At 35.0% G+C, this 26,698-nt stretch overlaps 1 protein-coding gene across 8 annotated transcripts in view; it reads right to left on the reverse strand.

The window, feature by feature from the left end:
- Positions 1 to 26,698, reverse strand: part of NBEAL1 (neurobeachin like 1) — a 109,899-nt gene that overhangs the window by 53,379 nt on the left and 29,822 nt on the right. For 6 of the 8 annotated variants that reach the window (XM_036420683.2, XM_036420686.2, XM_036420684.2 and 3 more), the window contains 17 exons: positions 26,168 to 26,254; positions 24,073 to 24,156; positions 21,046 to 21,144; positions 20,377 to 20,957; positions 19,139 to 19,271; positions 17,337 to 17,456; positions 16,097 to 16,400; positions 14,048 to 14,133; positions 12,764 to 12,853; positions 11,138 to 11,306; positions 10,563 to 10,696; positions 9,981 to 10,140; positions 9,771 to 9,873; positions 8,563 to 8,719; positions 6,926 to 7,084; positions 4,674 to 4,833; positions 1,431 to 1,519 (listed from right to left, as the gene is read on the reverse strand). In XM_036420683.2, the coding sequence (XP_036276576.1) occupies positions 1,431 to 1,519; positions 4,674 to 4,833; positions 6,926 to 7,084; positions 8,563 to 8,719; positions 9,771 to 9,873; positions 9,981 to 10,140; positions 10,563 to 10,696; positions 11,138 to 11,306; positions 12,764 to 12,853; positions 14,048 to 14,133; positions 16,097 to 16,400; positions 17,337 to 17,456; positions 19,139 to 19,271; positions 20,377 to 20,957; positions 21,046 to 21,144; positions 24,073 to 24,156; positions 26,168 to 26,254 (2,715 nt within the window). The remainder of the gene's footprint in view (positions 1 to 1,430; positions 1,520 to 4,673; positions 4,834 to 6,925; positions 7,085 to 8,562; positions 8,720 to 9,770; positions 9,874 to 9,980; positions 10,141 to 10,562; positions 10,697 to 11,137; positions 11,307 to 12,763; positions 12,854 to 14,047; positions 14,134 to 16,096; positions 16,401 to 17,336; positions 17,457 to 19,138; positions 19,272 to 20,376; positions 20,958 to 21,045; positions 21,145 to 24,072; positions 24,157 to 26,167; positions 26,255 to 26,698) is intronic. The other 2 variants (XM_045575607.1, XM_036420685.2) reach the window with 2 other exon arrangements.

A 26,698-nucleotide genomic window follows, 5' to 3' on the forward strand; every position in this document is an offset into this window, starting at 1 on the left:
CTATGTAGATAAAAGGAAATTTCAGAATTTCTAACTCTGACAGGTCTCACAGCAGGAGATGAATAATGTTGATAGAACTTCAATATTAATAGTTCTAATGTACACTGATGCTGATATAGAAAGTAATAAGGCACAATGAGATGTGGAGTTTCTTCATTAATGCTATCAATCAGTGAGCTACCATTATTCTAAAGGTGCAATATACCAATTCTTTTTTCTTCCAGATTAAGCTTTCCTTGAATAAAAACTATAGAGCACTTATTTATGGAATATAATGAATAACATAAACCGATGAACAAAAACAGATCCAGAGACAGAGAAGTATCGATCAGACTGTCAAACGGGTAGGTAGGGGTGGGTAGGAGTAAAGGGGAGAGATCAACCAAAGGACTGGTATGCATGCATATAAAGCCTAACCAATGGTCATAGACACCAGGAGGTTGAGGGCATGAGTGGGGGTAGGGGGGCATTGAGGGGATAAGGACATATATGTAATACCTTAATCAATAAAGAAAAAAAAATTTTAAGTACTAAAAAAATCACACACAAAAAAAACTAGATTTCATGGACAGCTGTTTCTAGTTGCTCACTAAAAGGATAGGATCCATTTACATGACCTGTTTTAAGAACAATGTGGCAAAATCCATCAAAATGTAAACTGTAAATACCCTATGACACAGCAATTCCATTTCGTGGATTATGTACTGCAGATGTGTCACCACAAACAGATAAAGATATATGCAAAATATGTTCTTTCTAAAAGTTTATTAACATGAAAAAAAGAGGAATCATCCTAAATGCCCATCAACAAAGAATCAGATAAAATATACTTAATAACCAAAACTGAAAAACTAAGTAGCCATTCAAGAGAAAGATATATATCCACATTTACTGATTTACTGTGATCTAATCAGGGAAAGAAAAGCAAGGAAGCAAATTAAATGCCAGACAGGTCAGTGCTTCCAGTGGAATAGAGAGGAGGTATTAATTGAAAAGAATCTCAGGGGATAACTAATTGTTGAATTAGTTAAATGTTAAATGGGTGCACTGAAGGCAAATCATTGTTGGAATAGTCATGAACAGATTATAGAAAATTCCACAAAGTTCTAAGTTTTAGAAACTCAAAAATATTATAAACGTATAGAAATTGTCATAATCATTGAAAGTCCTTAATAAAGAAACTACTCTTTTGCTGTAAACTTTTAACTCTGAAAAGGCGTATTTCCAGGCGCCCATGTAATGAGCTCAAAAGAACAAATTCATATGCTGAATGCTTGAACATGAAGTTAACTCACATAAAAAAAAGGAAACCATAAAATGTAATTTATAAAAGAACAGATATTAAAACTTACATCTGGTGCAAAACACTCAATCTGAAAGTTATTCAAATGACACTGCTATTTTTAAAGTCTATCTTACAGTTTACTAACCTTTCTGCAGATGACCACCCTGACATTTATGTATGTTCTGTGAGATAAATATACCACAGATAACAGATCTTTGAAATTAATAGCAGGATCTGTGGTGGGGAAAAAGAAAAGTTAAAATTAAATTCCAGAGATAACCAAAGAAAAAATTGTAGGTAATAATTATATAAATGTTGAAATAACTGCTTCATTTTCATTTTATCTTTTGCTGTCAACAACAAATGCCCTTTAATTTTTTTACAACTTTATTAAGATTTCATTAACATAAACATTATATAAATTTAAGGTTATAAGGTAATGATTTGATGGTGTGTGTGTATATTGTGAAATGATTACCATAATAAGGTTAACACATTCATCCCACTCAGTTACCTTTTTTTGTGTGTTGAAAACATTTAAAATCTGCTCTCATAGTAACTTTCAAGTACACAATATTGTTAACTATAGTTACCATGCTGTACATTAGATGCCCAGGACTTACTCATCTTATAACTAAAAGTTTATACACTTAGACCACTTTCACCCGTATCTCCTCCTGCCCCTCCCTCAGCCTTGATAACCGCCATCTACTCTGTTTCTATGTGCTGATTTTTTTGGATTTCACACATGAGATCAGACAGTATTTGTCCCGATTTATTTTATTTAGCAGAATACTATCCAGATTCTTCCTTCCTTTTTATGACTAATATTTGTGTATATTTATATATAACATATCTTCTCTACCAATTCATCTATCAATGGACACAAGATGTTTCCATGTCTTGGTTATTATGAATAATGATGCAATGAACATGGGGGTAAAGGTTTCTTAGAGATAGTAATTTCATGCATTTTTGGATATATAACCAGAAGTGGGATATGGAGTATGACCTAGCTATCCCACTTTTTAATTTTCTGAAGAACCACCATACCATTTACCACAGTGACTATACCAATTTACATTAGCACCAATAGAGCACAAGGGTTCTCTTTTCTCCACATCTTCATCAGCACTCCTCTCTTATCTTTTTTATAATTGCTATCTTAACAAGTCTGAAGGGATATCTGTGGCCGAATTTGTATTTCCCTGATAATTAAGGATGTTGAGCACCTTTTCATGTTACTGTTGGTCATTTGTACATCTTCTTTGGAAAAATAGCTATTCAGGTCCTTATGTTAAATTTTTAATTGGATTTTTTGCTGTTGACTTGTACAATTTCCTTATATATTTTGAATATTAACCCATCAGATTTTTACTTGCAAATATTTTCTCCTCTGTGGGTTACCTTTTAATTTTGATGGTTTCTTTTGCTGTGCAGAAGCTTCTGTGTGTTGTAGTCCCACTTATTTTGACATTTTTTTGCTGAAGCTTTTGGTATCATACTCAAAATATCACTGTCAAGACCCATTATAAGCAGCTTTTCCATGTTTTCTTTCAGCAGTTTTATGGCTCAGGTCTTATATTTAAATATTTAATCCACATGTGCTAAATTTTGTGAATGGTATAAGATAGGGGTTCATTTTCATTCTTTTGCATGTGGATATTCAGTTTTGCTGACACCATTTATTGATGAAACTACCTTTTTCCCATTGAGTAGACACCCTGTCAAATATAGTTTATCATATATGCATAAGTTTATTTCTGGGTTGATTCTGTTCCTTGGTCTATGTGTCTGTTTTTATACCTGAGCATATTTTTTTGATATGTTTAAATTTTATAAAGACAATAGGTTTAGAATGTTTGACATCTTCCTGAGTAAACTGTAATGATAATTCTTTTCTTTTGATTGCCTGAACATACTGTTCATACTACTTGAGTCTTATACTATTACTTATATTTTTAAATACATGTTTTGTCTTAGCAGCAAGATGGTAAACCACTCAAGACAAAGACCTTCTCTTACCTTTTGAACCCCCAGTATCTGATAATTTTATAGTTTTTAGTATATATTAAAAAAAAGGGGGGGCTTTTAAAAAAAGAAATGTCTAAAGTTTTAATTTTGCCTTTAACAATTTAAGATTTTAAAAAAGATAAGGTATTTTGTACATATTTTCTCTAGTTTTCATTTCTTGTTAGAGAGACTCAATTATTTACTAATCAGTCAATCAACATTAACTAAAGGCCTACCAAGTAAGGCACTGTGTTAGACATAGGAAGAAAATAAGAAAAAAGGCACATAAGAAACATTACCCAAGGAAAGCCTTGCTGAATTAAATAATACGTCATTTAAGCCCAGCCAGTATGGTTCAGTGGTTGAGCGTTGACCGATGAACTGGAAAGTTGTGGATTAATTCCTGGTCAAGGCACATGCCTGGGTTGCGGGCTCAATACCCCCCAGTAAGGGGTATGCAGGAAGCAGCCAATTGATTATTTCTCATTGATATTTCTATTTCTCTTCCCCCCCATGCCCGAAATCAATAAACACATTAAAAAACAACAACAAGCAATTTAAAAAGCAAGCTGAGGAAGGAGGTAATTTATTTTATTTTTATTTTTTTTTAAATATATTTTTATTGATTTTTTACAGAGAGAAAGGGAGAGAGATAGAGAGCTAGAAATGCCGACGAGAGAGAAACATCGTCCAGCTGCCTCTTGCACAACCCCTACTGGGGATGTGCCCGCAACCAATGTACATGCCCCTGACCGGAATCGAACCTGGGACCTTTCAGTCCACAGACCGACGCTCTACCACTGAGCCAAACCGGTTTCGGTGGAAGGAGGTAATTTAAAAAGCAAGCTCCATCAAGCAGGGGGGATTAAGGGGGGAGAAGGGATGAGAACCATCAAATAGAGCTATGCTGCTATGAAGAACATCTTTTAAAATAATCAGGATTGCCCTGGTGGGTGACTCAGTTGTTTGGAGCATTGTCTTGTACATCAAAAGGTTTCGGGTTTGATCTTGGTCAGGGCACATACAGAAGGCAACCAACCCCTTCCTCTCTCTCTCTAAAAAAAAAATCAATGAAAACATATCCGCTGATGAGGATTAAAAAAATATATTTTAAAAATATCATCAGTACCGAAACCGGTTTGGCTCAATGGATAGAGCGTCGGCTTGGGGACTGAAGGGTCCCGGGTTCAATTCCAGTCAAGGTTATGTACCTTGGTTGCGGGCATATCCCCAGTAGGGGGTGTGCAAGAGGCAGCTGATCGATGACTCTCTCCCATCGATGTTTCTAACTCTCTATCTCTCTCCCTTCCTCTCTGTACAAAATCAATAAAATATATTTTTAAAAAATCATCAGTACCATTACCCTTAGTCATACCTGTATTTATGATTTGATTGATGAGGTTTTTAATGAGAGAAGTATTAACAGGTGTTTCATTTAGAAGGAGTCCCAATCCTGAATAGCCAACTTCTCTGAGTCGAATACGCTGTTTACTTCGTTCATAAACATTTGTACATTTCAACATTTGTTCCATAACCTGGTCACAATAGTAATAAGAGTCTTATTAATATAGAGAACTGAGAACAGTGTGTCACAGGTTAATATTGAATAAAATATTGGTGTAATATGTTTTTGAAACATAATTATATTCCTTAAGTATAACCCCCCTCCCAAAAACACACACACACAAAAAAAAACAACACAGCACTAATAGGGAGGAGTGCTCCATATCTCACAATCATTCAAAAATAATTGAAAATAAATTGGACTAAAACATATTTATGTTAGAATTAATAATATGTTTAAAATTCTAGTTTACATGTATTTCTTAGCAGATAAAAGGAATAATTTAAATTTTATTTTAATGGCTAAGGTATATAAGGAAATAAACTCTGTAGCTTGTAAGAGGAATAAAAGTGTGTTCTCAAAGAGAACAAAGATCTTCTAGATTAATCTAGTAATCCATTTATGTAGCAGTTATCAAAATAATTTTATTAACAAAGAAACAGTTTGCAAAGCAACCTATCTATATGTTAAAATTGGTAGTAAATCAGCAACCCCATACTTCCTGGAGTGAGATCAACGTTTTTCAAAAAGAGAAACTGAAACCATATGTGGGAAAGGGTAATCCTATATAATAAAAGCCTAATATGCTAAGTGTCCAGTCATCCAGTTGGCTATTCAACCAAAGCATAATATACTAAAGATATGCTAAGGTCACTCAACAGCTCGCTATGACCTGTACTGACCACCAAGGGATAGATGTTCTGGTAGGTTAGCTTGCTGCTGGGGTCCAGCCTATTGGTACTGAGATGGGCCAGACACACCCTGGAGCCCTCCTGCAGTCCCTCTTTGACTGGCCAACCTCCAGGCCCCAATCTTGCACCAGAGGGGTCCCTCAGCCTGGCCTGCACCCTCTTGCAATCTGGGACCCCTCGAGGGATGTTGGAGAGCTAGTTTCAGCCTGATGGTGGAACGACTGGTTGCTATGTTGCGCCCTGACCATCAGGGGCCAAACGCTCAACACAGGCGGGGTGCCACTCAGCCAGAAGCCAGGCTCATGGCTGTTGAGCGCAGCAGCAGTAGCGGGAGCATCTCCCACCTCCACTATAGCCCCTCCTGCCTCCATGGCAGTGCTAAGGATGTCCAGTGGGCCTAAGCCAGCAGTCAGACATCCCCCAAGGGCTCTCAGAGTGCAAGAGGGCAAAGGCCAGGCTAAGGGACCCCTCCTGAGAGCACAAATTTCATGCACCAAGCCTCTAGTCTTGAAAATAGTATCATGAAGAATCCTTCCAAGGCCATTTTTAAAAGAAATAACATTTAATCTCATCTCCACAAAGGAACAATTGTATGGACAGATGTTTTAAAGAGTGACTTCACAGGTCACCACAACCAATATGCAAGAGACTATGTCAGACCACTTTTTAGTGTATCTTTGTTTTCTAAAGTTTAGGGATTTCAAATATAGGCAATCCAAGTATGACCCCATAAGTAGACTTTATAATGTAACACTAATATTATAAGAAAAAACAACTGTTGTAAAGCAATTAAGCATAATGAACAGGAGAATAAATCATGGGGAAAAAATAATGTATTCAGCAACAGAAATATAACTGACTCTGCTTTTAGTCAACAAAAAAGGTGTAGTAGGTGGCTTCAGTCAAAGTTCAGAGTTTGGAATATTCTAGAGTGTTTAATAAAATAGGTTCTATTTCTTTGACAAGACAAATTACAATTTTTGTGCCTGAGTTTCTTCATCTGAAATATGGGGATGAAAATAATATACACTTCATGAAGTTGTTGCAAGTCCCTGACAAATAGTGAGTGCTATATAAGGTTAATTATGATCTGCCATGTAGACCCACCACAAGTGAAAATGGACATGAGAAATTTTATATTGAGGATAGTATAACAAAGTACATTTTTCACTGAAATGATTGATAAGATTACAATATAATTAGCTTTTAAAAATGCAAACAATAAAAACATGGAGAATATATATCAAAACAAATGACAATTTATAATTAGTAGTAGATATAAAACAGGTTTACATTCATAGAATGTATATATTCCAAGTAAATTCATATACCATAACTGTCCATAAATATAAAGACATCTGAAAAATGTACCTTAAAAATGATTTCTCTTAGTCTGTCAGAGTACTTCTGATTTAAGAGCAAGGCATAAAGTATGTCAGCATTTCCTGGTTCAAACAGCAATAAAAAAAGCTGACCTCTAGTTGGGCTGGTACGCAGGAGACCAAAGAGTATATCCAAAATTCCAAAGAGCTTTTAAAATCAAACACAAATCAAATGACCACACTCAGATATGGAAGCCAAATAAAATCATAAACCACAAACAGTTATTTCACTAAATCCAACATACCCTAATATTCTAGCTTAACTGAACTATCTGATGTCTTCTGAACCCTGCCTTTCAGACTATTATTCTTTTTTGGTTTATTCCACTTCCTTTTGTATATCTTCTCACAGCCACATTTATCTGCTAAACCATACCTATTCTGCTATATCCATATGAAAGCAATCTCTTCCATAAAGCCTTTCCTGATCTCCTCACAATGTAATACTCTCGTATGAAAACCTCATAGGACTTTGTTTCTCTCTTATAGATGTTATCATGCTCTTTTTTGGTTTGTTTGTTTCATAATTACTTATAAGCTTTTCTTACTCACCCCTGCCTCCATTCGGCTAAAAGTAAAAATGATAATTGGTTCATCAATATAAACCTACAATGGCTGGTATTGTTCTATACAGAGTTAAATTTTCAAAAAATAATTCTTTGAATTGATCAAGAAAATTTCATTGGCAATGAATCATAGCAGGCGACAAAAGAGTTAACATTTAAGATGGCTACTCATTATTCTAAATGATGAGAAGCTTTTGAAGTAGTCCAACTTTATAGGGAAAATGCCAAAGTTCACTTATCTATATAATACCAATTATAAAGGCATGTATAAAATGAGTACACAATGAGTATTTCATGATACAGGCAAAAATATTTAAGTCAACATAAAGTAAAGTGCCTCAAATTTGATGCTGAGAGTGGAATACAGAAAGAGCACAGAAACCGCAGTAAAGACATTTGGTTCTTCTAGTCAGGTTTATCAGCTGTGTGACAAATTTTTAAGTCTCCTAATCTTTCTGAACATATATTTTCAAATATACAAGTGGGAAGAGTAATTCCTGATCTGTATATTTTATACAAGTGGTTCTCAAATTCTACCATGTACCACAATCACCTGGAGAGCTTGATTCAGTAGTATCTTTTAATTTATAAAAAGTTCCCAGGTAAAGCTAACTAAACATTAAGAACCACTGTATTAAAAAGTAGTTCTGAGCTATAAATAAGTAATGTATATAAAATTATTTAAAAATAGAAATATATTTACAATTTACTTTATGTAAAATTTATATGAATCTATGTTAAAATTCATGTTAGAAATCTGCCCAGTAACTCTGATAGGTAAATATACATTATATGACCTATGAAAATAGGCTCAGAATTGCCAGAAAAAGAAACTATTTTCACAGCCTACTTTCTAGTTTATTAAAATATTATATTATACTGACATCTAGTTTATTAAACTTTCAGTTAGTAGATAAACTTTACTTATTTAACTGAATAACATGTGATACTATAAATATTTTACTGTTAAAATGTTTATTATACATATATAAGTTTAAAAGATGATGATACAGAAACTTAAATGTTAAAAGGAAAAATTAGATCATCTTGGGCATAATACCTGTTCTTCTTCATTAATAGCAGCTATGTAACCCATAATACTTTGTATCTCTTCATGAGTTCCACCTTTGCATAGAAAATATTTAATTAGTCCATACAAAGAAGTCCTTATTGTCCGAATATCATCTAGTGACAGCTCACTATATTTACAATCACTTCTGAAAGAGAAAGTAAAAGTGCAAGAATTGAAATTTAAAATTCTTATATTTGAATATCCTATATAATAAAAGGCTAATATGCAAATTGACCAAATGGCAGAATGACTGGTTGCTATGATGTGCACTGACTATCAGGGGGCAGATGCTCAATGCAGGAGCTACCCCCTGGTGGTCACTGCACTCCCACAGGGGGAGCACTGCTCAGCCAGAAGCTGGGCTCACAGCTGGCTGGGCTGAGGGACTCTCCTGAGTGCACGGATTTCATGCACTGGGCCTCTAGTTTTCACATAAAAAATTAATTTAAAAAAGATGTTTCCATGTTATTAGTACTCATAACATAATATTAGTAACCAATGTTACCCCAATAAATTTAATTAAAAAAACAAAAAACTATTTTATCTTTGGCTTCTTTTTCTATAATAAATAGGAAGCCTTTTGAAGTTAGGAGTTTCAATGACAAAGATATTAATGTATATATTATGCAACACTCACTATGTAGCAGACACAATTCTAAGTGCTTTATACACTATTAATTCATTTAATTAAATCCTCAAAACAGCCGAAACTGGTTTGGCTCGGTGGTAGAGTGTCGGTCTTTGGACTGAAGGGTCCCAGGTTCGATTCCGGTCAAGGGCATGTACCTTGGTTGCAAGCACATCCCTGGTAGGGGGTGTGCAAGAGGCAACTGGTCGATGTTTCTCTCTCATCGACATTTCTAGCTCTCTATCTCTCTCCCTTTCTCTCTGTAAAAAATCAATAATATATATATATATATATATTTTAAATCCTCAAAACAATCATAGGATATCTCAATTTTATTATATCCTTGTCACAGAACAGAAAACATAAGCATAAAAAAGTTTAGTCAATTAATGAAACACAAGATTCAAACCCAAAGTATATGATTCATTGTTTTTCATTTTGACTTCCACACTATTCTGCCTCTCTGAAGTTAAAGGATATTAGAATTGCTGGAAAATAAACAACCTAGATATTCCAATCAAGTAGCAGGCAGAAAATATCAAACTGAGAAGGCATAAGGACATCATACCCATAATAAATCCTAAGGGTATCTAGGAGAAACTGCACACCATACTTCTTTCTGAAAACTCTCCTGCTGTCTTTGATGATGGTAGAAAGATACTGTATATGACCTAAAACAGAAAGTTCACTCATAAATAATATACCTATCATAAAGTCATACATGTAGTTATAAATTTCTAAAACAACTATAAAATTATATCTAACAGCCTGCTCTCACCAATTCTAAAGGGAAAATCTCCACGGTTCCAAATATGAAAGTCAAAAAGTAAATACTGATACATTTGTTGCAGGAGCTGCATATTTTTCTCTAATGATACTTGTTCAATTAGTAATTGAATTGCCATCAATACATTAACATCCATTAAAGTTCTTGGCACCTGAAATCCAAACAGAAAAGGTTTCTGTAAAGCTTAGTTTAAATAATTATCCTTAAGCTATAATTTCAAGTAATTTATTCAGAACATCTACTAAATATAAAAATGTTGATTAGAAAAATGTAAACAACTTAAGACAATTTTTCTGAAGTAATGCTAGAACATATTTTCCTACGGTTATGAATTAATCACATATCCCAAATAACAAAGGTAACAAACAAGTTCCTATTATGTAAGATAAGTAATTCTTGTATAAGGTGATTCAATGATTATTAAAATCTACTTGTGAAATAAATTATATACACTAATATAACAAGCTGTCATAGTGTAATTTAAAAAATATTATTTATTAGGAAGAAGAACCTCCAACACTAACTGCTATTTACAATCACCAGCCACATCTACATAATGTTAGACGAGCTCACCTTCTGAAGTAAGGCACCAAGAGTAGCAACTCCATGGGAGTGAATAAGATTGTCCTGGTTAATAGGATGTCTTTGAATCAAGTGTTTCACAATCAATATAAATGTTGCAACTAAATTTCTCTCTAGTCTTGACTCTGGAATTGGGAACATGCCATTAATTATCATAATTATTCTAATCACTTTATATCATATTTTCTCTATCATAATGACTATTGTGTAACATACAAAGAATCCAGTTAAGAAATTTGCCTCCTAAGGTCACTTACAGAACAGAAATATCAGAAAAAGAAGCAATTGCATATTGTATACTTATATGCACATGTAAATATTTTCTCTACCATAAATTTAACAATGTTGTCATATTTCCACTAAAAGTACAAACTTGGGATAAGAGTAAAACCAACATCTTAAGTCTTCTGATTAAAGTATTATACATTTTCTGAACATTAGTAAAATTAGGGATGGGCTGCCTCAGCCTCAAATGGTTAAGTTTCTTCCTAATAGACATCTTAATCTATTTTCAATTAGTTCTCCAATTTTTCAATGACTATTTTATATTAATTTCATCTTAATACCTGATGTCTTTGTGGAGATCGGTATTACCCGATCTCCTTCTACAGATGTTATCAATTCAGAAACTGTTATCTCATTTATTCCTTCGGGAATCTGTCCTTCACTGAAGTGGCTAATTTGTTCCAACAGAGGAAAGAGTACATTTAATCCACCTATGCAGTTTATGATGTCCTGAAAAAGAAAATTATAATATTTTAATCTTTAAAACAAAGACAATTTTGTCATTTGATAACTACACAGTATGTATGAGGTTATAATTTACTAAATCTTTAGGCAATGTATGGGACAATCTAAGCTATAGGAACCCTTGTATCGGCATATGCTTTAAAGACCAGCTTTAGAAGTCACCATAATCAACACTCAACAGAGATTAAGCCAGGTCTTTTTTACCGCACCTTAGTTTTCCAAAGTTCAGGAATTCCAAACAGGCAATCTAAACATGACCACATGAGTTGACTTTATCTTGTAACACTAAGGATGTAAGAGGAAACTGTCACAAGGCTATTAGGCATAATGAACAGAGGAACAAATAAAGAGAGAATATATTTGACAGGAGAAATGACTGATTCCTCTACTTTTACTTAACAAAATAGGTGAAGTAGGTGGCTTCAACCAAAGTTCAAAATGACTATTTTGAATAGCTTAACAAAATATATTCAAATCCTCTGACACGTTACTAATTTCTCTGCCTCAGTTCATCATCTCTAAAATTAGATTATATTAATTCCCACTTTGTAAAATAAGATCGGTGTGCATAAGTAAGATTGGTGCTTGACATATAGGAAGTCTACATAACATTAGCTATTAAGAATTGCTAAAATGTTCTCAACTGCCATGTAGGTCCAACTAAAGTTTGTATACAACCTCTTCACATTTACAAACCTTGTAAAACCAATCTTACAAGTGACAGCCAAAGTTAACTTATAAATTGGTGAGCATATCATAAATCTTACTATGCTAACTGATATTTGTTCTTAAAATCAAAGAGGAAAAAAGATTTATAGCCCATTTGGCATGGCTCAGTGATTGAGCATCCACCTATGAATGAGGAGGTCACAGTTCGATTCCTGGTCAGGGCACAGGCCCAGGTTGTGGGCTTGATCCCCAGTAGGGGCGTGCAGGAGGCAGCCGATAACTGGTACTCTCTCATCACTGATCTTTCTCTTTCTCTCTCTCTCTCTCTCCCCCTGAAATAATAAATAAAATAAATAAAATAAATAAATATTTATACTACAGAAATAACATGAGGATTAATACAAACTGATGGATTTCTTTTTACACAGGAAGAATTATCCTAATGATTTGTTCACGGAAAGAATAAGCATATTTAATTGGTGTTAAAGTGACCAGAAATCTGCCACATAGTTTTAGGGATTAAATACCTTTTAACAAGTGAAGCAATTAATAAGATAGTATATTATTATCATAAAAATTGTTAAGTTGATGGCATAGTTTAAAACCTAAATTTCAAGCAAATCAGTCATTTAACTACTTAATTTGTTCACGCTGCAAACATTTTAATGGTGACTTATTATTCAAATAAATCTGGTAGTGCTTAAATCATAAACCCTTCTACAGAATCAGTAAAACTTATAAAATATCTTGTCTACCATTTATCATTAACTTACCTTAATGTCCCAGTTTACTACTTTGTTTCCTGTTAACCTTCCATGCAAACAATTAGTAGATAAATCAAGACAGATTGAATTTTTGCAGGCCTATGAATAAATAAATAAATAAATAAATAAATAACATGGCAAACAGCTAAGCACAATAAAGACAATACATAACACTTTAACCATAGATGGAACATTTCACCATAACTTTAAAAGATACATAGCATAGTCAATTATAAGATACCTACAATATTAAGTTTAGTATTATTAGTCTCTGATTGATTCTTATAAGAATCAGGGACTAGATTCTAAAGTACTTATCAAATGCAGGTCACTGCTGCTTGTCATCTGGCAGATGAGTTAGAGCTAGAACTTACCACTCATCAACCACATAGTTTCACATTTTTTTTTCTCTTTTAAACCATATATGCAAGAAGGCTTTTTTGCCTTTTTAAAAACATTGGTAATTGGCAAATTTAGGTGAAGACTATACAGGATTTCACCTTTCAAATAATTTCAAATTTTCTGTGGGTTTGAAATTAATAAAAATAAAAAGTTAGGGGAAAATTCCAACTAATAAGTAAATTTTCTTGGGTCAGATATAACAAATGAGTATTCAAAGTAATGAATTATGGCCAAAAGACTAAACTAAACTAGAAGACTAAACTAGGAAAAAGTTCTATCATGTATAATCTAACACAGAAAAAGCATTTTCTTGGTCAATGTAACATTGAATATAATGAGGGCAACTAATAGTTTCTTTATGCAACGTCTCCCTTTTCTTTCTCCCAGCTCTACCTTTGATCTATTTCACTTGGTCCTTGCTGACCTTTTGTCCAAGGGAAAAATGACTAAGCATGGTATGCTTATAAGTGGTTGCTTTTTTCTCCATCCTAAGTAAACATTTCCTTTTTTCGTCTTCTAACATCATATTTTAAAAATTAACAAAGCAAATGCTGAACAATTCTGTTTTCTCGCTCCTTCCAAAAAAGTAGGGAAAAAAACACATTTAAACAGTTTCATTTACTGAAATAGATTCATTTGTACAAATTCCCATTACAGCTATTCCTATTCATACTATTGGGATGACTAATGATCACTCTAAACTGTAGATGAGAGGTGCACCTTTATTTTTAATGCTTCTCATCTTCCTTTGAAAATTAATAATTTTAATGGCAATTCAAGCCACTTCTCAATTACCCACTGAAATGACAAAAGAAATTTAAAAAGAAATTCTAGTTCATAGATAGCATACTTAATTACAAATAGATAAACAATCCATGAATTTACTCTGACCTTTGCAGTGTAGTGAAGGAGGACATTACCAGGCAGGTCCATCATGTCAGACTCTTGAAACTTCCAAGGGCTTAAACAGTTTGGACCTAAAAATTATTTATACACACAAACACACACATTGAATAGATCAAGCCTCTTCAGTTCTGTGTAATCAGAACAAAATTTTAAATTGAACTGTTTCAAGCTACTCATATAACACACTAGCCAAAATGTACTTTATTTTTATATCACTTTTGATATATCTGGATATCAAAGAAATTGAATAACAAATGAGGACAAAATTCTTTACTAATAAAAAAATCAAATCAGCCGAAACCGGTTTGGCTCAGTGGTAGAGCATCGGTCTGCGGACTGAAAGGTCCCAGGTTCGATTCCAGTCAAGGGCATGTACATTGGCTGCGGGCACATCCCCAGTGGGGGGTGTGCAGGAGGCAGCTGGTCGATGTTTCTCTCTCATCGACATTTCTAGCTCTCTATCTCTCTCTCCCTTCCTCTCAGTGAAAAATCAATAAAATGTATTTTTTTAAAAATCAAATCAAATCAAAGAAATACAATTAAAACTGTTCCATTTTACATTAAAAAATGGAGGAAACAGTATTGACCATTCCACTTTAATGAGGCTGTGATGAATCTGGCATACTCATGCATTACTGCTAAGGACTGTATATATCTTTTGGAAGCTGATTGGGTAATATGTATTAATAGCCATAATATGCACACCTTGAATATTTATCCTGGAATTTTAATATAAGTAAATCAGTCAAAATAAGAAAAAAAAACAGTAAGTACAACAGTTCATCTATACTAATAAAAGCCTAGGGCTGTCATGACCTAAATGATCAGACGGACAAGCAGTGACCAGGAAGTGCATGGGGCACCTTTCGGTCCCTCCACCACGGCCCAAAAGGCTGGCAACAGGAGGACAGGCAGGACGGCCAAGGGAGGTGGGCACGGCCAGGTTGTTAGCCTCTGGTCTAACAACCTCACCACTGCTGTGGTAACTGTAGAACAGGCCCAGAGAGAGAGGCAGGTCCTGATCAGCAGCCACACGAAGAGAGAGGCAGGGCTTGATCAGCAGCTGCTGCAGACATTGCAGATCAGGCCCAGAGATAGGCCCAGAGAGAGAGAGACAGCTGTCAGTGGGGCTGTCCTGGACTTCCCAAAAGAGCCAACAGCTGCCTAAGAGGCAGAACTTTTGATGCTGACTGGCATAGAAACCGACCAATCAGAACCAAATCTTGGTGAATTGCAAGGAGCCAATGGCTGCCTAGGAGGCAGAGCTTTTGACACTGACTGGCATAGAAACCAACCAATCAGAACCTAAACTGCGAAGGTAGAACCTAAGATGTGTGCTGAGGAGGGGTTTTAAGGGCAATAGTTGTTTGGTGTAAAGTGTAAGAAAGTGGTTCAATTTTTTAATAACCAGTTTGGCAGTATAGTGCATATGGCTGGCTATCAGTCCAGATATAGAGATTATATTATGTATTTTTGTCTGCAAAGAGCATCTCCTCCTGATGAAAAAAACTTTCCCCACCATTTAAGCAATCCTATCCTATATAATCTATCTATACTAATAAAAGGGAACTATGCTAATTAGACTGGGATGACCAGCCATCTTCCAGATGTCCAACTTCCTTCTGGGCAAAACCATAGTGGTGGGGGCGAGGCAGAGGCAGTTAGCGGTGATCTGGCCGGCAAGGGAGAGCAGTTGGGGGCGAGAGCAGGATGGCAGAAGGATAGGGGCATTCAGGCTGGCAGGGAAGTCAGTTGGGGCAACCAGACTGGCGTGGGAGGGCTGTTGGGGGCAACCAGGCAATTGGACAGCCCCCAAGAGGTCCCCGATTGGAATGTAAGCTGGGCTGAGGGAACCAATACTAGAGGCCCAGTGCACGAATTTTATCTCAATAATGCCAAGGGGGAGGGAAGTATGGTGTGTAGGTGTTTTTTTTCCTTCTCTTTAAGCTTCAATTAAAACAAATATACCCTTTCAGACTTAGGCAACAGAAAAAAATAAGTTTAATTAAACAGTATGAATGTTAATATACACACCTGCTAAATATAATGCCTTCACCTGAGGAGGCTGTATTGCTTCATAGAAGATAATAACAGACCCTAGCTGACCCTCCAGAGATGTGGGGCATCCCCATTCACTGTCCTGGGTTCCCGCAGATATCAATTTAGTCGTCGATTTTGATTTTTCAATTGTTCCTCCCCAGGAGGCTGATGATAGAATTCCACCAAATGATGTCCGATGAGGGGTAATGGGAGAAGAAAAAGGTGGATCTGGGATTTGGGATGGTGGAGGAGTGGTGGTTCTTTGCCCAGCTGAACCAATGCAACAAGAAATAAAAGGCTAAAAATTAAGAAACAAAACAAATTACACTCTTTTAATTAAATTTCTCTCCTCATATTTAAAATGAAACAATACATAAAATTAAGCAAATAAATACATCTGTCCGATCATGAATGTGTATGCATGTGTACACATAAGAGAACATTACAGATGTTACCTCAGACCTACTTGATTTGGATGCATTACTTTTGTAATATCACTTTATATCCTTTTGCAAATTTTTAATTTTTAATAAATGTATATAAACAAAATTTTTAACAACTTTACTAAATTATGAAATAGAGAAAACTCCTTTTTCCCCTTTAAATTTATAAACAGAGTATTATACATCAATAACACAATGCCAACTATAGGTTACCCTGAAATGGTCATTGAGGTAAATAGCAACAAAAAATTAATACAGAATCCTAGGATTCGGGAAGCAATCTAATCCATTCCATTACCTTCAGAAAAGGCCCTTTTCAAAATTATCCAAATACTTTCAAATAAATTTTGCACTAATGTTCTTTAAGAGTCACCCTAGAAAAGAAATTTCAACTATAATGTGAATATGTAAAGTTTCTTCATTATTTTTTCAAATTCAATGGAAAATGAAACAAGTTCATTATAACAGTTTGTATTTTGTATAGTAGGAGAGCTTTATTAAAGGATCCTTTGCTCTGCTCTCTTCATTTTCTTTAGTTTTCCTTTGGCTGTTGTAAGTTGTGGTTTGTTTTTTTCTAAGTTTTTAATTACATTTATTTCTTCCTTGAATTGTTATTACATGTTGTCTAACTTCATCTAATGATGACAGGCTAACTGAATTAAATATATCTTGGTATACAGGAAACATTAAAATTTATGGGCAAATAGAATAAAGAGAACCTCTACATTAAACTGAATTTTCAAGAATTCTCAATCAATTGGTCCTATAAAGAGTAGATTAGATGTGCTTACTTCATTCATAGCAGGAAATCTGAGAGGGGCAGAGACCTTCTGCTGTCCGTTATCGTAGATATAGACAAGACTCTGACCAAAGGGCCTTTTTCCAGGCATGTGAACAATGGTTATGTTGTGCTGGTAAAGTAAAAACATATATTTAAAAGGTGAAAAATCACATTAAGTTTTTCGAATGACTATGTTTTCAGAGTATTTAGTACTCTCTAACTAGTGTGTGTGAACAGCAGAATATTAACTTTAAGCATGACTAAATGCTGATTAAAATGATGATCTTGCCTGGCTGGTGTGGCTGTGGTTGAACGTCAAACTATGAACCAGGAGATCACAGTTTGATTCCCTGTCAGGGCACATACCCAGGTTGTGGGCTCGATCCCCAGTAGGGGGCGTGCAAGAAGCAGCTGATCAATGATTCTCTCTCATCATTGAGGTTTCTCTCTCTCCCTCTCTCTCTGAAATCAATAAAAATTTTTAAAAATTGATCTTAAACAATAACTTTCCTGAAGTACAATAAAAGTACTTACATATATTCTAGAAAATCTATACACAACTGTTACATAGTATCTTTTCTGCGTTTTCCAAGTCTATGAGTATTCTTTTTCTTTTCTTTTTTTTAATATATTTTATTGATTTTTCACAGAGAGGAAGAGAGAGGGATAGAGAGTTAGAAACATCAATGAGAGAGAATCATCGATCAGCTGCCTCTTGCACACCCCCTACCTGGGATGTGCTCACAACCAAGGTACATTCCCTTGACCGGAATCGAACCCGGGACCTTTCAGTCCCCAGGCTGACGCTCTGTCCACTGAGCCAAACCGGTCCCAGCTTATGATATTCTTTAGAATCGATTTTTTCTAATGAGAAGCATTTTATATTTTAAGAGCAGCAACAGAAATGTAGTTTTTAACAATTTATGTTGTCATTTTAAATTAGAATTCAAAAATCAAATTTAGGTCTAGAACACATAAAAAAAATAACATTTCATTTTATTTTTTTTAGCAGAAAAATGATTCCTGCTAAATTTACAATGATAATGATAAATAGTATTAGCCTCCTTATAGACGAACTGCAACATGAATAGAAAGTGAAAATTAATTGATTCTCAAAAAGGAGATGATACCTTAGATCTTGATGTTGCTTAGTGGTTAGAGCAACGGCCTGGACATCAAAAGATCTTGTCTGGTCAAGGACATGTACCTGGGTTGCAGGTTCAATCCCTGGTCCCAGCTGGGACATATGCAGGAGGCAAATGACCAATGTGTCTCACATCAATGTCTCAATGTCTCTCTCTCTCTCTTTCTCCACGTCCCATCCTCCCTTAAAAACATCAATGGAAAAAATGTCCTCGGGCCGAAGCCGGTTTGGCTCAGTGGAAGAGCGTCGGCCTGGGGACTGAAGGGTCCCCGGTTCGATTCCGGTCAAGGGCATGTTCATTGGTTGCGGGCACATCCCCATTGGGGGGTGTGCAGGAGGCAGCTGGTCGATGTTTCTCTCTCATCGACGTTTCTGACTCTCTATCCCTCTCAATTCCTCTCTGTGTAAAATCAATAGAATATATTTTACAAAATAAATAAATGTTAAAAAAAAAAAGAAAAGAAAAAATGTCCTCGGGAGAGGATTAACAAAAAAAGCAGATGACAACACCTGATGTACATACACAAAATGTGTGCTTTTTAAAGAAAAAAAAAAATCAAAAAAAATAAATGAAGGAATCAATGGGGAAGGGGAACATATGTAATATCAATACTTTCAAAATAAAGATTAAAAAAAAAATAGTTAAATGTGATGCCCTAAATCCTTACCCAGAGAGAATCACAGAAACTGTGATCAGGAAGCATAACGGTCGCATATTCTCTTTTTGTGCACACGGCCACAACCAACATACCTGAATAGGTAATAAAGGCTTCAAAACCCATGCCACTTCCTGTAAAAAAGCTAACAAAAATATATATATTATCAGTATTTTTAAAATCAGTTTTCAGTTTTATCATCACTGAAGCACAAAAAACCATAACCTCATCATGAATATCTTTATCAAACAAGTTGTGGCTTATATTCTATTATCACATGTCAGTTCAACCTTGCTTCAACAATGTTTTTGAAGTCTTTTGGGAAGGACATAAGAGTTGAGTAAATTATAAAAGGTAGTCTTATAGATGGAATCTCGTTAATAAAAAATAGTAACGCTATAAGTTTTCAAGTCTTAAAAATTTGCCCAAATAAGATTCAGAAAGCATAAGTAAAGGTCTTAAAAATCAAAGGCATTTAAAAATGATTACTGAAATAACTAATTTTGGATGTACATACTAGTATATAAAGGTTTTGTGGTCCTTCATATAATTACATAGCACCTTCAATAGGACAGAGAAATTATCATTCAATTTCAAATTTATTACTCCTTTTTTTACAATATTTTTAAGATGGAACTTGTTTTCAAACTAACCTCCATAACCTAACTAAAAAAATATTTAAGATATACAATTAGCCGGGACCGGTATGGCTCAATGGATAGAGCTTTGGCTTGGGGACTGAAGGGTCCCGGGTTCGATTCCGGTCAGGGGCATGTAACTTGGTTGCGGGCAGATCCCCAGTAGGGGGTGTGCAAGAGGCAGCTGATCGATGACTCTCTCTCATCGATGTTTCTAACTCTCTATTTCTCTCCCGTCCTCTCTGTACAAAATCAATAAAATATATTTTAAAAAAAAGATATACAATTAATATTATGAAAGCGACAAAGCACCTATAATTAAAATGTATACACCTTAAGGATGAAAAAACTTCAGGTAACTTGTACATTTAAAACTAGATGCTTGAGCTGCATTTCTGCTTTTGAACTCCACTACAGACACACACACACACACACACACACCCTGCTGTGGGGGAAAGGACTGCTGACAATTTCATTCAAGCTACCTGAGAAATAAAAATTTTGAAAAATTAAAAACATATAAAAAAAATTGGTGCTTGAAAAAGCTTTTTAAGAATCACAGCATATATCTCATGACACTATTCACTTATATCCCATAACTTGTACCAGTACCTGTACAACTGTTTTCTTTTTCCTCCTTTGTTAGCATTGCCAAGAATCACCTGATCCTGATCTAAGCAAAACCAAGCATTGAAGGAAAAGGCAGACCCTGGCCATTTCTGTATGGAAGGCACAGAAATTCCTGCCATACTATGTGACAAATTGAAATACTGCAGTGCACTCTCTAGACTTTGTTTTCGAGCCATTGTCAGGATTGCTTGAGTCACAGGAGTAGTATAAGGGTGTATATACTCAGATTCATCCACTCTCAGCAATCTTAGTAGTCGACGGATTTCTTCAGAGCTCACTGACTGATTCCCCAAGGAACCATGGAGAGCAATCAGGTTCTCAGCACAAGTTCGATGAAGGGAAGAATGGGAATCAAGGGTTTCAATGATTCTAATTCCCATGTTTGAATTGACACACGTAGTTCGACTCTGCCTATTAATACAACAAATTCTTTTCAGCCAATCAGAGATGAAGATCTGCAGGTCTTGGGATTCTAGCTCAGGAAGCCACTGGATAAGAAGCAAGAGAGGCTGGACATTACTAATGCCCAAAATCCCAACTGAAGTGTGGTCACCCTCTACAGCCTGTAAAGCAACAGAAGAGATAAAAGTTTTAGTTACCGTCTTTGATATGAAGATAACAGAACTTTTTTTAAAAGAGCTAAAAACTCACCATATTCATAAGTTCTTTAAGTAGTTCTAGTGATGGCTGACCCAGAGACTTTAATACTTCAAACATATGTGCATAACCAATTCTTTCTTTAAATACTTCCTAGGAGAGGGAAAATAAATACATCAAAGCATATTTTCAGAGACCAAATTTGCTGAAATATTTTTTAAAATGTTGAATAATATCCATTTAAACTAATAAACATAATATTTAAAAAATCATGAGTTTAACATTTCTGTTTTCTCAAATCACATGTCTTCATCTTAAAATAAACTCCATATATGTTCTGGAATACAATGTTACAATAATCTACCAAAATGTAAAATAAAAAAATTAGTAAATAGTTGTGTATCATAAAATTATTGTATTTTACAGGTTAGATTACATGACACTTTTTAAAAAAATATATATTTTATTGATTTTTTTACAGAGAGGAAGGGAGAGAGATAGAGAGCTAGAAACGTCAATGAGAGAGAAACATCGACAAGCTGCCTCTTGCACACTCCCTACCGGGGATGTGCCCGCAACCAATGTACATGCCCTTAACCGGAATCGAACCTGGGACCCTTCAATCCGCAGGCCGATACTCTACCACTGAGCCAAACTGGTTTTGGCAACACTTTACTTTCTTCACTTGATTTATAATTACGGCAGTATTATATTAAGTCAAAACAAAAATGGAGAAAAAATAAGGAGAATTTGGGAATAACAGGAGTCAGATAGCAGCCTCAAATGATGAAAGAGTCCTGGCAATTTGGAGTAGTGGCCAACACAGACACACACACACATCAAAAACAAAACAAACAAACAAACAAAAACAACAACAACTGGGTAGTTTCCTTTTGACTCTTTGTATCTAAAGTATGGGTGGAGAACGTCTGGCCTGCAGGCCATATAAGGTCCATGGAATCATTTGGTCTGGCCCTCCTAAGGCATTAGGGATAAGTTAATTAAATGTCTGAACAAATACAGAATGCAATTTTTAAGTTGACACTTTTGTAAGGTTCTGGAATGATGTTTTAAATATCCAAGTAGTCCTTGGCAGAAAAAAGGTTCCCCATCCCTAATCTAAAGGGTCTGAATTTACTGGAACACTGAGTTCATTCTAGTAAGGTCTAAACCACATGTATGAACTAGTGAGACACAAAAAAAAAAACCTAGCAAACTAAACTGGTCCAATAAAGCAGGCAGAAATATACACTGAGTGGCCATTATGATCTATGAACACATAATAACCTGGCCATAGTGTGTGTGTGTGTGTGTGTGTGTGTGTGTGTGTTAGAGGTTCATGAATTCGTGCATGGGTGGGGTCCAGCCTGGCCAAGGGGAAGTTGGCCGGCCTACCTGCTGATTGAACTCCTGGTTGAGGGGACAATTTGCATATTAGCCTTTTATTATATAGGATATGCACTGAGTGGCCAGATTATTATGCATTCAGTGTATATACTCAGTATATATACTCATTAATATATCAAAGATTTTTTTTAAATGAGTAAGACTGGGGAGGAGAATCAAGGGTAGAAAATCTTTTCAAAAGGTATTTTTTAAATACAATACAAGCAACCCATTATACTCATACGTCAAAATACTTAGAACTGGAAATGATCTTTTTCCTTACAGAAACTTGTAAATGAATCTTTGATTCCCAAGCCAGCTAACAGTTGTAAAAGCCTATTCAGCAGGAATCTAACCAAGATTCATATATAGCAAGAATATAAGGCAAAAGTTAGTCCCTTAACAAACAACAACAAAGAGTGAAATACAACTGAAGGCATGGTACAGGGAACAAGGAGTAATTCATTCCTTTCTGGTACTAGGAAGGTAATTGAGGCATAAAGCCTCAATTAGAGGTGATGGATAAAAAGTAAATCCTATATAATATCCTGTATAATAAAAGGGTAATATGCAAATTGACCCTAATGGCAGGATGACCAGGAACAACTGGTCGCTATGATGCGCAGTGACCACCAGGGGGCAAATGCTCAATGCAGGAGCTGGCCCCTGGTGGTCAGTGTGCTTCCACAGAGGGAGTGTCACACAGCCAGAAGCTGGCTCATGGCTGGCCAGGGCAACAGCAGTGGCAGGAGCCTCGCCCACCTCCACAGCATCGCAAAGGATATCCAATTAATGTCTTAGGCCCGCCCACCACAGGTGGACATCCTCCAAGGGCTCCCAGAGGGATGTCTGACTGCCAGCTTAGGCACAATTCCCCAGGGAGCAGGCCTAAGCCTTCAGTCGGACATCCCCTGAGAGGTCCCGGACCGCAAGAGGGTGTAAGCCAAGCTGTGGGAACACCCCCACCAGTGCATGAATTTTCGTGCACCAGGCCTCTAGTGGTAATAACAATAGACAATAACATTTTAAACACTTACCATGTGCCTGGCACTATGCTGACCACTTTATATAGATGATCTCACAATCTTTAAAACTACTCAAGGAGGAAACTACTAGCACAAATCAGCATAAACGGATAGCAGAAGAGAATCAGAGGTAGTAAAACAAATAAGAAGAAAACGAAAATACTAAGTGACTTTAATTAAAGAAGCAAAGTTTCCATGGCCATATGGAAAAACAAGTCCAGAATTGATAGGGCTATTAACGTGTGAAAAGTGTCCATGTTCTCATCAGTCAGAAATGACCAAATAGTGAAAGTGTGATTATTTTATTAATAAAAAAAACCTATAATATGAGATTCAATTCTTTAAATGAACTATATAAAGTCACTTAAAAAAATCATTTCACCATTTCAAAACCAGTACTCTTCCCTTGCATTGACTGACACTGTAAATCCTTACTAGTTTGCAGTTTAGTCATCAATGTCTTAATCCCAAAGCAGTGATCAATCATAGGCATATGTCTTTAAAATTATCAGAAAAAATAACTCCTACACTAAGATGAGATATTTTATAAACTATTTCATTTCAGGCATGAAACTTTATGCATTACACTTTTCTACATGACTTTGGGGGTTATATATTAAAAACTCATAAATCAAAGGCAACATTTTTAGAACTAAGGAATATGTTTCACCTTAGCAGCTGGAGATTTGTTCATTACTGCTGTCAAAGCCTGAATGGTTGATACAGCCAAACAATCCAACTGTCCCTGAAATGCCTACCAGAGGGGGGAAAAGCAAGAAATTAATAAATATAGTCAAGATTTATATTTAATTAGGAAACCTTTGTTCTGAAAACCTGAAAAAATAATTACTTAACATGCAATACATTCCTCTTTCAATAAAATTGATTTCTGAAACAATATAGAACCTGCAAGAAAAGTTACCAACTTGAGAGAAAATAAGCCATATGTCAAGAACGATAGGGTTACATTCACTCATTACATTAAAACAATGTTTTTTGGGGGGGAGGGGATCAACAATACAAAACACCAAGCTTACTTAATTCATGCTTTTTATTTTTAAATGGACAATCTCAAGAGGAAGGGAGGGAGGTATATCATTGGAAATTCTATTATGTTTTAATTCTCCTTAAAAATACACATTGACTTCCTACATTTAAATTTTGTTAGCTTATACAATGAGATGTCTAAAATAGTCTTGTCTACTTAAGTTTCCAAATCCTGAAATGATATGTGCATGCACCAATCACACACGCAAATAATAAAGAGTAACTATTTTTACATAAAATATAGAATTTGAAGCAGAACAGAAAATGAAGTATATATCTGGTAAGCACCATCATGTTTTTGAGAAGGTAACTTCAATGCAAAAGTTGTTTTGCCTATTTTGGTTTAAACTTTATCATAAAAAAGATATGTGTTAAATTTCAGATCAGTGGATTTGGAGTAAAAAAATAAATAAAAAACACCAAAAACAAATATAAACTCAATAATATTTTTTTTAAATCTGAACATTAATCATCAACCACAAAATTATAACATAAGGACTAGAAAGTTGTAAAACCTAAGAGTCCCCAAAACTTGTTTTTGGGACTATATTACTATGACTGGAAGCTAGTCACTCCCCAAAGAGGATATTCCTCTCTCCCTCCTGCTAAAAAAGATTTAAGTACAAGGAGACTGAATTGATTTGATCTTTGTTGTTTTAAGCCAAGCTCTAACACTTTCAGGAAAGTTATTTAAGCTGATATCTTGATGTTCTTTGTTTATTAAACATTATATATTTAATAAACATAATATGCATTAAACATTCTGCATACAGAATTTCATACAAAAAAAGATCTTTCCTAGACTCTAAGAGGACTAGGCATCAGAGAACCTAAAATTAGAAATACTAGCATAAACCTCTCAGAAGACTATTATAACTATTTTATTGATCTATAAGAAAGCCTTAAGAGGGACTAATTCAGAGAAATCTAAAACAATACTCTATAATTGATATTGCACATCCAGAACAGGAAATGAGAGATGATTATGTCCTTTTCTATATCACAGCTTTATTTATAAACCTGAACATTAAGATAATGATATCACGTAAGCTCATTCACAAACATTTTTGGGCAAAAGAAAATGACAAAGCAACTTTGAAAGTGGTCTAGCCAAACTAAATTACCTAATGTATTATAAAAAGCAACATAACTATTATATTTCTACCTTATACAGAGTTGAATATTTAGAAAAGAAAAAAAGTTAAGCCTTATTCTAAATTTAGACTCAAAGAGTTCGGCATCTTCTTCCCTTCCTCCAAGATTCAGGCTGTCCATTGAATTATAATCATTATTTGTCAACAAGAAGCAAAGAATCAATATATTAAAACTGATCATACATTTTCACAAACAAAGCCCTAAAATCCCAATACACCACAATGTTTAGAAAAGGAAGCCCCCAAAATAAGAAGTCATCACCACGTGGACAGCATTGATAGTGGGATCCTATTCCTGTACTTTGTATCTCCTCATACTAAAAAGAACACACACATACACAGGTGGAATGCTATTGATTATTTATATTAACTATGAAGATAGTAATAGACTTATCATTAGATTAAAAAATTAAAATTACTTTGAAGAATTTTCAAAAATAATTTAGATTAGAGTTCAGTAATGTTTGTGTATTTTAAGACAAAAGAAAGAAAAGTACAGGAATAGTTGTTCCCATTTATTGATTTTGGACTTCAGCTGAAACAAGATGCAGGCTTTGTAGATACCTGGTCCTCATTTATTTCTGTCAGTAATTTGTTGGCCAGGTCTTTCTCGTTCTTGTCTGCCACCTTATTGTTAGCATTTAAAAATAGCTGTTAAAAACAGAGACAAGAATAATGGAGAAAGAACATTGGATTGTTAACCCATAAGCAGAAATGAAGCTTAAATGGATTTCCACATATCTTGAAAACAAATCCAAGAATCCACTCGTGAAGTACACCACTTTTTTTTTTTTAATTAAATTATTATCTGTGCCCAGACCGGTTTGGCTCAGTGGATAGAGCGTTGGCTTGCGGACTGAAAGGTCCCGGGTTCGATTCCGGTGAAGGGCATGTACCTTGGTTGTGGGCACATCCCCAGTGGGGGTATGCAAGAGGCAACTGATCGATGATTCTCTCTCATCAATGTTTCTAACTCGCTATCCCTCTCTCTTCCCCTCTGTAAAAAATCAATAAAATATATTTTAAAAATAAATACATTATCATCTGTGTACATATTCATTTTTTTATAACAAAATTAGTTCACATACTATAATT

This window comes from Pipistrellus kuhlii, unplaced genomic scaffold (assembly GCF_014108245.1).
Source record: "Pipistrellus kuhlii isolate mPipKuh1 unplaced genomic scaffold, mPipKuh1.p scaffold_m20_p_7, whole genome shotgun sequence".
NCBI classification, from domain to species: Eukaryota; Metazoa; Chordata; class Mammalia; order Chiroptera; family Vespertilionidae; genus Pipistrellus; species Pipistrellus kuhlii.